This window comes from Nestor notabilis, unplaced genomic scaffold (assembly GCF_000696875.1).
Source record: "Nestor notabilis isolate BGI_N333 unplaced genomic scaffold, ASM69687v1 Scaffold32719, whole genome shotgun sequence".
In the NCBI taxonomy this organism is placed as follows: domain Eukaryota; kingdom Metazoa; phylum Chordata; class Aves; order Psittaciformes; family Psittacidae; genus Nestor; species Nestor notabilis.
In genome coordinates this window covers 819-12,641 of record NW_009945601.1, presented here as the reverse complement: position 1 = coordinate 12,641, position 11,823 = coordinate 819, and the positions used below count along the sequence as shown (strand labels likewise).

At 37.1% G+C, this 11,823-nt stretch overlaps 1 protein-coding gene across 1 annotated transcript; it reads right to left on the bottom strand.

Annotated features, from left to right (window-relative positions):
- Nucleotides 1-3,880: 3,880 nt before the first annotated feature.
- On the bottom strand, nt 3,881-11,565 carry LOC104412275 (protein AF-10-like; the record flags this gene model as incomplete). Its single annotated transcript, XM_010022937.1, has 5 exons — nt 3,881-4,242; nt 4,368-4,456; nt 4,894-5,082; nt 6,983-7,137; nt 11,493-11,565. Coding segments are annotated over 5 exons (868 nt in total), but the record flags the coding sequence as incomplete, so codon positions are not given.
- Nucleotides 11,566-11,823: the final 258 nt, after the last annotated feature.

The following is an 11,823-nucleotide window of genomic DNA, read 5'->3' as shown; positions in this document are numbered from 1 at the left end:
ACAGGGTTATCAAGCATTGGAACAGGGTGTCCTGGGAAGTGATGGAGTCACCATCCCGGGAGCTGTTTTAAAGACATGTAGATGTGGTGCTCACGGACATGGTTTAGGGACTTGGTAGTGTTAGGGTAACAGCTGGACTCAATGATCTTTTCCAACCTAAATGAATCTATGATTTCCCATCATCTACTTTAGCATCATTTTTACCACTCTCCTGGTTCTCAAACCTCCTGTCAATGGTCTTTATCCCTAGCAAAGAAGTCAATTCTACTGACCTTGTCCTGTACAAGCCATTTTGCCTCTGATTTTTCTTGCTGTACTGTTTTTCCCCTGGAATTATATCGTTTTCTGAAACTCCACAGTCAGAACTGCACATAATATTCAGGCACGCACACACCAGGGATTTAACGTGACAGAAAACAAAATGGGTAACACCATTCTATTTATTCCCTGATAACTACCAGCAATGTTTGTCTGATGAAAGCACAGATGACACTTCACCTATCCAAGGAAACTCCTAGATTTTTCTCCTGAGCTACAACAGGAAAACTCAGGCCTAACAAGCTAGAACTGTGCATATGTTTGACATTCAAACAATGACACTTTCCGATTAATTGAAATTCCCTCAAATAGCTTTAAGCTAAATTGTATCCAAAATATTTGTAACAACGGCAAGAAATAAGCTCTTTCAGCCTAATATTACCATTATTTCCTTCTCTTTTTACCTCACTGTTTCTGTGTTCTTCCATACTGGAATGAATGTTCTCCATTGATTTTTCATTCTTTTATTCCATTCTTTCTTTTTTTCCTATATCATGTTTTACCTTTGCACTTCTTTTTTCTGCTGCTGTTCTCCCTTCTCTTTATTTGCTCTGCCTTCGTCTTTTGCTCTGCATTAGCACTTGAAAGAAAATAGCTTCAGCCACAAAACACTGCAGCTCCCGAGCTTTGCAGAAGCAGCAGTTCAGTTCACTGGATTTCACCAGAGCCTTCTCTAAACCAGCTCAGCTTGGAATGTTAATGTAAACCTTTTTAGCTTTCATTAAAAGGTATATGATCAGTGTGAAACTCTCTATCCTACAGTCTTCTCTGGTTGTGAGAATGTAAAGAAACAATCCTATCTTTTTCTTCAAATTACTTAATCTCCCTGTTGCTAGCAGTCTATATTAAGCCATCTTTTTCCCAGAAAAGGTTCGAGTAGTTTTCTCTGCCAAATGAATGCAGGCTCTTTTACATAAAATTTGAAACTCTCAAACGGCAGAGTGCAAATCAGTGTTTTCTCACCTCTCTACGTCCCACAGTTAAAGAACTCACATGAGTAAGGACAATATGCTGAAGTCTTCCTGTACGGGTGAATAATCTAGCTATTCTTCACACAAAACTGTCCAAACAGGTTCCGAAGCTTGGGAGGATACTGTAAGTAACAACTTACAGGAACATCTGGGAAGTCTTTTACTTGCAGAAAAAGACACAAAAGTTAGAAAATAGGGCTGAACTCTCACGTGGCTTTCCATCACCTGGTGAATACCAGTTTCAAGCACCTCCAAACTGGTTACCACCAAGCAATCTAACCAGGTTCAGAGAGCTCACAGCAGCATGGTAGCCAACCTCCATGCCTGCACGTGCTTGTTACCATTGAACCTTCCCACTTACGCAGTTCAAAGAGTAGTGCTACCTAGGGAGGAATTTAACGTTAAAGAGACAGTCAAAATAGTTGCCACTGAAACAGCACTGAACTCAGAGGAGTGGCAGGAGCAAGCAGTGTCCCGTGGAGATTCAGAACCAATAATCTCAAGCAGTGGAAAATACTTCCCCTGGCCCTGCCTTCATTCAGTCACCCCAGAGCCTCCTCACAACTTAGTTCCCAGCAACAGGAAAGTTTTGCACATTTTTCACTGAAGTGTTAGTAATGGAAGAAACGGGAATGAGGAACGTACATGTCATTACTATAATCACACGAGCACTCATTAGCATTAGTGCTTGCTCGGCCTCAACTTTTATCCGCTGAACTAGTTCCTTCTAAATTAGAAATACTGAAAACTCACAGAAAATGGGGGCAATTGTGAAACACTTCAAGAGGAAGGGGCCCAGCAAATCATCTGCATGAGCTCAATAAAGCAAAGAATGATGTGAAAAGTGCACTTTTAAATTTAATATAAACATTGATTTTAAATAAGTATTATTGAGAGAGCACTGCAGAAAGAGATCACGCAAGAACAGAAACAGAGACACGGAAATGCTGGCAGAGTTGTATATCATGTGCTTGTAACAACAGGAAATAGGGAATCATTGGAGTATTCCAGACTATGCTAAGAGTCAGAACGAGAGCTTATGAACAGGATACTAGTTGCAGTATTCTGCATGAACCGGAGTAGTCTACCATTAGGCTACACATTCAAAACTAAAAGCAGTTAAGACAGATATTAATAAAAAATGGCAATAATGTAAAAGCAACAAAAGAACTTCTGCAATGTCATCAGAAATAAATAACCTGCTTGTAAACAAAATCAAATGAGAAAACTGCAGCACGACCAGTACATTTTGGCATTACCTGAAAGTGGAAAGCATTATACAATTGGTTAATATTATTGATTTTGCCTAGTATTTCTCACTCCTCCTCAAAAATTTGGGGAAAGTAATGTAAATTCTTGTGTTTTCAGCAGACCTCTGATACTTAAGAAAAACAAAACAACTTTTCATTAACGATATGTCTTTTAACCTATGAAATGTTATGTTCCTATATGATACAAACTATGAGAAATAGAACCTCCTCAGTGAAAATATAACAGCATATCAAAACAACACAATACAGTTTTTATGAGCCAGTTGAAGCAATACCACACAATGATATGGTACACACATATTCAGGAGCTGGCAAATAAGCAGGAAGGAAAGGAACTGGGAAAAGAAGCTACATAACTAGGGAACCTTTGCATCGTTCCAATCACATATGCCTTTTTGGCATGTAATCCACCATAATCTCCAAAAATAAACTCTACTTAAAGACAAGTAATCCACTCCCTATTTGCAGGCATTCCTTTCTACATAGAACCATAGTTCCCCTTCCTAAGCAAAGGACAATACGATGGGTGGGGGGAAGGGGAGGAAGGAGAATGAGTTATCCCAGACTCTGCTCTATCCCAAAATACTTCCAGACCAAGCAGTCCATTCCCCTTGGGGGAAAGCAGCTGTCTCCTTTTGTTACCCATTTGCCTTGCAGCTCAAGCAGCAGCAGTTTATGCTAGTGAGGATACCTGGTTTTGGGGAAGTGCTGTTACGAATACTTAAACATGGATCTTTTTATGCATTTAAAAATCCTTAGGAACACCACTTGAAAAACTAATTTTGTTGTCTTTGGAGTAAGATGCAGAGAACTGAAAACACCACGCAACTCTGCTACCATTCTGGTTAGTTATGCCTGTTACATCTTCAATTACGTGACCGTATACTGTTCTCCCTCTCCCCCTCCCCCCTTCTTACTGAACAAATGGTAGCTTTTCCAGCACTCCTTTAATCCTGGAAGAACAATTGGCAGAAGAAAGAATATTGTTTTCTGAATTAAAAAAAAAAAAAAACAAAAAACAAAAAACAAGGAGCTGAAGCACATTTGCATAATTACATTTGTTTGGGAATGTGACTTGATTAAAAAACAGGCACTAGGATTCCCAAAAGTTAAACAGAAAACATTTTTTCTTTAACTTGACTATTCATGCTTCCATTAAATGTCCTCTTAGTTTCATTCACAGATCATAAGCAGAACCTAGTTTGACAACTACAGGCTAAGGAAGAAACAGTGCACGTTTTGAATAGGACAGTTCAAAAATGTAGCTAAGCTGAAGAACAACAGGCACTATCGGGAAAAACAAAACCAGTAAATTCTTACCTGTTATTTAACGTGGTTGGCAGCGGATGCGTTGCATTGGGTGGCACGGTTGCATGAGTGAGAGGAGAAGGGTTCTGTGATATTGTTGCTGGGGTCTGAATTACCCCATTTAAAGCCCCTACAATTCCATTGATTGCCAGCTGGCTGGCTGGCAGTCCTCCAATTATTCCACCCACACCAGGCACTGCAGGAATGGTGGAGGTTACAGTCTGCATACCACTAGCTAGTGCCCCCACTGTCACACCATTGACCTGTTGAACTCCTGTGACTCCTGAGCCTTGCTGAGCTGGACTCTGCCCAGCAGGTGGTGGAGTGGAAAGAGCTGATGAACTGCTGGTGCTTTGTCCGCTGGAGGTTATCTCCTAGTGTAAAAACAAACAACAAAACCCCCTCAGCTGCATAAGATTTCACCTAACAGCACAATGCAAGGACTATGAGGAGTTAACTCGTAACAAGTTTAAGTTTGGAAGAAACAAATAAAAATTACCTGATTTAATACAGGAAGAGAATTGTCCGGCAAAAAACTGTTTCCCAGATGAGGGCTTTTACTGCTGTTCAAGGAATCAGTGCTAGGTGCTAAAGTAATTATTTCAAAAAAACACACAGAGGTTAAATTTCTGTAACATGTAAAAAGATTCAGAATAATTATTTCAAAATAACATCAAAGGTAAACATAGAAACAGTCAACCTTAAAATCACGGCTGAAGAGTAAAATATCAACTAAATAATTGGTGAATCAGTAGATTCAAACAGATGTGCTCCAGATTGAAGTAAAAAAAAAAAAAAAACCTGCACTGAAGTAGTAATGATTCTTATAAATCTTCCCATTGACTTTTAAACATTTAAGCATTTTAAACACTTTAAACATTTAAATACGTTAACAATACTTCAGGCTATATTCAACCTACATGTACATGCATCCCTCCCATCAATGGCATACATGGATGAAATAGGCATTTCAGAGAAATACACGTTTCAGTTACTTTGAGACTTCCATACTCTCCTCTGCTTACCTGCTTGTACTGGAAAGGCATGTACTTGATGAGAAGGGCTAGGATTTGAAGTTATTGTTGGAAAGGGCACTGAAAGCTGTGCATTGAGTAGCTGAAGCCGCTCCTTCTTAGCTGTCAGGTTCTTTATCTGTTCTTCTAACCGCCTATTTTCAACCTGAAGTTGGTGTAATGATTTCAACATTCCTAAAACTAAGGTAAAAATGCATGTTATCTTTCACAACCACTTTTAAAACATAATATGTCAATTTTTTTAATTTCTGTATTACAATTTAAACTAGCATTAAGTCATATGGAAAATATAAATAAAATTATTACAGAGAGCTACATTACAGAAATTTGACTTTAAGTGGAAAGATTTAGGATCAATCTTGTGTAATTTAAAGTGCAGGAAAAAAGTACACAGCATGTGATAGTAATCTTGCAATATAGCTATACACCCTGGCTTAAATACAGATAAAGTCACATCGTTAGGGCTGATAGTCATTTTAAGCAAACAGCAGTACATGATAACTGATCCCCAAACCAGAATATGAAAATAGCATTACTCCAGTAGCACAGGTTAATTGCATAGTTGGGAAAAATCTATTTCAGCTGCAGCATTAGAAACTTTAAACAGTATCAAAACAAAAAGTTTGATAAAAATGCATTCAACTACCAACACAGACAACCAACAACATGTAGCAAAAACAAGCGAGTTTGAAAGGGGAGGTTTTCTGCGTTAACGCCTCGAACAGTGAATCATAAACTCACAGAAACAACGAATAAAATGCTATCCAACGTGAAGCGATCACAACACACCTTGGTGGGAGCAGGAGCTCCCATGTGCTGCGAGTGGCGATCTACAAATCACCCAGCAGGGAGCACTGTGTGAGCACTGCAGTTACCACCCCTTTTTGCATAAAAAGGGAATCATCTCCTGTACTAACCTGATTTTTACCACGCAGAGTTTTCCCAAACTCCGCTCTGGTTTCAGGACTTGCATTTCCCAACTGGTGCTGGAGTGTGACTGTAAAGCCACAGGGAGAGCCTGCTTTGCTTTTCTTTTTTTTTTTTTTTTTAATTCTAAATTGTATTTGTTTAACATGACCTCTGGGCCTACTACAGACGTAAGTCTACTGGTATAGGCACATCTGGTCATTTCCCAAGGATTTAGCTTTTATCCCTCCTCTTCAAGAACATACAAAGGAACCCTCAGTGAGCCCAAATGAGATGCAATAAGACTTAGCTAAACCTGTCCTCCAGCTATCATGTTTAAAGGATTATCCCTGCATGAATTTCCTCACAATTAGCATTTTTGTCAGGATACCATTCATAAAAATACCAACTAGATACCGCTTTACACTCCCAATGAGAAGAAGAATATGTTCAATAAAAAAATAACATAAACTCTAACCTGATATTAAATAACAATTAAAAAATGTATTCAATCATTGTCTTTAATGCTGACATACTGTTGAATATAGAGATCCAGATAAATATGGAGATACTCATCACTTATTCTTTTAATATATTCATTATTGGACTATGCCACTCTATTAAGCATAACTTGAGAAAATAATGATTTGCTTGCTTTGAGAATTTGAACACAATAAAGATATGAAAGCCTAGCAAGACACCTGCCTAACATTTGTAAATACTTTTTAAAACAGCAACAGAAGTAGGCAGTTTAGATTTAAGAAGTGAACAATATAACAGTAATAAATTATTATGCCAGTTTATATCACACAATATAAAGCAAATTGGGGAACTGTGCCATGCTATTTACAGTAGTGGATCTGAGACTCCAGAATTCATTTCCAAACTCTGCAACCAACCAGCTGGATCTGCAAGTCACTTCCTCTTGCATGACACAATTTCCCCATCCATAAAAATGTAGATAATTATAAAGAATTATTTTGTAATCTATTGAAGCCATGTGCTGCACTAAGAACTCCGTTACAATTATACACAACAGTTACATTATACACTACAGTTACATTTCTATTCACAGCAGAAAATAAGGGTTTTTTAAGTTCTTGGACAAGCACTGGAATGGTTGCTCTGAATAACGGTTAACAAAAGCAGTAATAAACGGAATGTGAGTACTTACTGTCACTAGGGGTGCCTTGCTCTAATAAAAACTGTTGTCCTTCACTCCATTGCCTCTCCAGAAGCTGTTCTATGCTGGCTGCTACTGGGGGCAAATTTTCCCCACAACTGTTCCCTGATTGATCATAGCGAATCTGCAAGCTGCTTACAGGGGATCTGTTGAAAATATTGCCATTTATTGTTTAAAGAAAAGGGTGGAAGGAAATGCATTAGTAAAAGGCTGTTGAAGTTTCTTACCTTATATCAACCCTTAGTACCTACACATCTTAAAATTCCAAGACTAAGTAAGTTAATTCCTCAAAATCACTAAGAATTCCTGGTTCTCACTGCCAAGGCACTAATAAAAGAAAGATGTAATATTGCACAGCAAGAGAATTTATACTGAGAAAGCACATAACCTCTTCTTGCATACAGACTAATGTAACACCTAACAGACAAACAGCATTGTATTAAATTACACAATACATACTTCTACAGCAGGATAACATTATATATGGATACATAAAACACCTGTCTTAAAAAAACCTTCAAACTTTTCCCAGAGAAAACTGGGAAAATAAAAACATTTTATTAAAATCAGCACAGTAATGGTACTTCCACATAGGAAGGCCACATATAATTCCACAGCCTAACTTGTTCCCCCTCAGGACCTATGAGAAGGCTACTTTTGCATTAAAGGGGGCAGAGCTTCACCTGTGAGCAAAACCAGATGCTCTGTGTATGTCTGACTTGGGATTCTGGCCTCATGTGTGCACGGTCCCATTTCTCACACAGGACCAACACCAAAGCCCACTAACAGCTGGTTGATGGGTTTTGGTCGGTTAGTTTGTTTTGTATTTCAACCAACTGCAGTGAGCTCAGATTCAGATTCTTATATATTAGTTATTACTGTGAGCACTAACTATTGGTGCCATCACAGGATCACAGACATACTGTTCTACATGTAGAGCAAACTTACCAACAAGACCATCATAGTCCCAGTACAGAACAACACATAGAGTTCAGGAAATCAGTGTGTTAATTATGATTAGCGTAATAAGCAGTGGTCACAGCACATTAGCTACCCAATGACTGTCAAGCATTTTGCAGGCACCAGAGCAAAGCGATTTTTAGGGAAAAGGTTTTAAATAGGTGACCTAAGAGCTCTGTTAAGTATTTATAAATAATTCCTCTTTTGCATACAGGAAGAAAGAAGAAAAACACTTGTTAAAACAAAAAGCCCTGATGAATGGGTAACCAAAGTAGTGTTTTTTGACAAGAGATGACAACTCAACAGCATTTAACAGTTCAGCACAGACATGGCAGAAACACCCTTAAAAATTAGTTGTTTACACAATGTGCTGAAGTGGTAAGAAGGAAGGTTTATGCAGAAACATTCTGAACAGATGTACTACGCTCCACACAAACACCACACTAAACAAAAAAAAAAAAAAAAACAAACCAACCCAAAAAAAAACAACAAAAGAAAAATAAAACACAATCAAACAAAACCAAAACCAGAAAACAAATACAAAGAACCACCAGGCAACCCCCCCAGCAACTTCTTGCTCTGTATGCACACTTCTGAAGGGCGCATAAGCTACTCTAACAGATTGCACCATTTGCATTATAAATCACCAACAAAATTCTTCTTGGGCTTAGGACTGTTTCCTATCAATTTCAGAAAGATAGAAACAAAGCAACACATGACTCTATAGGCCTCTGCAATCCCCCACTGGAAGTCTTTACAGAAGGAGGAAAAAAAAAAAAATCAAATCTAGATTTTCATGTATCACAACATTAGTTAGTCCATCCTTCTTCCAGCTGAACTCATCCATTAGACATGATCTTGCATATCAGGTTAAATCCTTATTCCAAATAGTATTTGACCATAGTTTCCAATAAGATTATAAATGTGCTGTATGCACGGGTCTGATGCTGTCACTGAGAGGGGAATTCCTTGCTTCATATTTTATATCCTGTTTACTTTCAAACCTGTTTTTTGTTCAATTCTGGGGTACAGTTATTCATACTCTTATAGTATTAATTTGAAATTAGGTAGAGGCATAGAGGCATTTAGATACAGGCATACGTATATATTTTGATGCAGGTATTACATAATACATTTGAAAACCCAAGGTTAAGTATGGGGTAAAAAAAGTTCAAGTGCCACCTTGGGAAAAGCAGCAATTCCTTTGCAAAACAGGAACAGCTCACATATACCAAGTACATTTATATTTCTCATATATATTAAAATTTTCAAATATGACAGCTTAAACATCAAACGCTGTGGTTATATAGAGGAACAACGATATAATAATATGGATCTGAAATGACCATACAGCTCATGAGTCACACATGTCTTCTCCAAAAAGCTGCGTCATCAACAGCAAACAATTGTTTCTGCAAGTGTTTTTATTTTAAGCAACTATTTCAAAATGCCATGGTTCTTTCAGAAAAGTGTGTTATTTATGTATCTCATAAGCTTCAAAGGGAAGAGAGTCAGAACTTGCAGGAAAATCATGTTAATAGATAAAGCAGGTAACATTCAGAGTTGCAAAGTTTTCAGATAGCAGATTTTTGACGTTACCTTTTAAATGACTATAAATGATATTTTAAATAATCATTTTTATACGTATGCTATATATATATATAAAATTATTTAATTGTGGAAGGTGGCAAATTTGCTACACATGTTAGAAACACTGACATATGTGTGATTTTTCTTATTACACAAACCAGGGGTGAAATTTGCCGACTACTGAACTTAACTGTATGGGTAAGTTATCTAAATTTTTTCCATGCTAGGTATTTCAGACTAAGTTTTTCTATCTTTCAATTTTGGAACTACAGCAGTAATTTCTCCTCTACCAGTCCTCCCCCCTCTCCCTCCCTCTTTTCTGGCTTGCTCTTGAACAACTCTACTGCCAAGCAAAAGCTATCTGCTCTTTGCGAAGTACTACAGCTTCCATATGCTGAAGGAGCTCTGCAATTGTGGACTGAGGTGGCCTTTGTATCATCATAACCAGCTGAAATTTGACCATGTTGTTAAGTATTGGAATGTACTCCATACAAGCATCATACTTAAGGAGTTTAGTTTCTCAAATATTCTACCTAAATACAGCTTGAACACGACTTACAGCACACCGCAAATTGTACAAAGACCAGGCCTTTGCATATTAATTAAGAAGGCATTAAAACTCATAATTACCACAACATGTATGCAGAGAAGGACTACTTAATCAAAATCAGAAGTTCTGGAATTTCCTAATTGTTGAGCATTTTCCTCTGCAAAAGTCTCTTAACTTACTTGGCTGTATATATACAGACCCATTTCTTATGTATATAAAGATTTATACACTAATGTAAATATACGTATTTATACCAAGAACACAATCTAAACTAATTTGTAAATTCTCTTTTTATTGTTTTAGAGGCAACACGTATTGGAAAGCTGAAAAGCCAGTTCATGACTAGTTAATAGCACCGAAGTGTTATAATGGATATTCTCACCCCATTCGACAAGAAGTCTTTTTTGATTAATGAAGGAATATAATACAAGATCAACAACACCAGGCATGTACATTAAATTATCTAATTTGGAGGTATTTATTATAAATTACTGTAATAAACACATGCTGTAACAATCAAATTCATTGTTACAATGCTGTATCTGTGTAACTACCATTCTTTTAGGTACCCTGAAACTCTTTTCAAGATAAAACCCCCAAGGTGAGCCCCCAAGTAAAAAAAAAAAACAAAACAAAACAAACAAAACCGAATAGTAATAACACTGTAAAATCTAATTCATATGGAATGAAAATAAAGCCCTTTAAAAACAAAGGCTCACTTAAAATACATGGAAAATATTACTGAAGTGCTTAAAACACAATATTGAAATTTTAACAGCAAGTGTTTTAAAACAAAATAACATGATGTAATTCCAGCACAATTCTCATGCCAAACTTCTGTAGCAGAGGTGAAATGCAGCAGAACAAAAAAGATACTTTTCTTTCCCCCACAGAGAATTGTTGCATAGTTTGAAGTGGTGATGGAAAAGGAAGAAAACATTTGATTGAAATTTTTAACTCTAACTTCTCAGACCATCTCATTCCCATTATCACTGTAGTCTTAAATCTATGGGATTTGGGAATTTTTGCAAATATGATTACAAATATGATTATGGTAACAAATATGAGATAAGTAGTGCATGTGGAGTACATCATAGATAAATCCCTCTAAAGCAAGTCTCCATTTCTTATGTAAAGTCCTTCATTTGCAAACCTAATTTCAGTTGATATAAAAGTAAGTTTCAGCACATTTTTTAGCTATCTGGACATTATTAGAGTTTTGGGTTGTTTTTTTTTGACGGGTGTATCTATCTAAAAATAAATGTATATACACGTGTGTACATACACGCACAAATATACAGGCTTCTAAAACACTTATGTATTACTAGTAAAAAGACAGTGAAGCTTCCAAATCCTAAAACATTTCCTTTGCCTGCACTCTCCAATGTAAATAACGCTTACCGTGGTGAGAGACTTCCTCTGGGTGAACCTCCTCTGCCAACAAGGCTGCGGCTATTATCTCCGAGATCTTGATCTGCAGTGTAAATATTTCACAGCTGATAAATCGACTTGTCTTAGATAAGAGTTTTAAAGCTGATGTAGATATTTTAAAAATACCTTAAATCTCAACTTCTATCTGTAGTTACTGCTGAAGAGCGAATACGTAACTAGTTTAAGATTGCTGAACTGTAGCATGTAAGGTGTTGTCCTTACACATTTCTGAGGCTGTACCAGGCCATGGATTATGTTCACTTCTTTCATTCCTTTCAGTTTTACAGCACAGAAGCGTGGT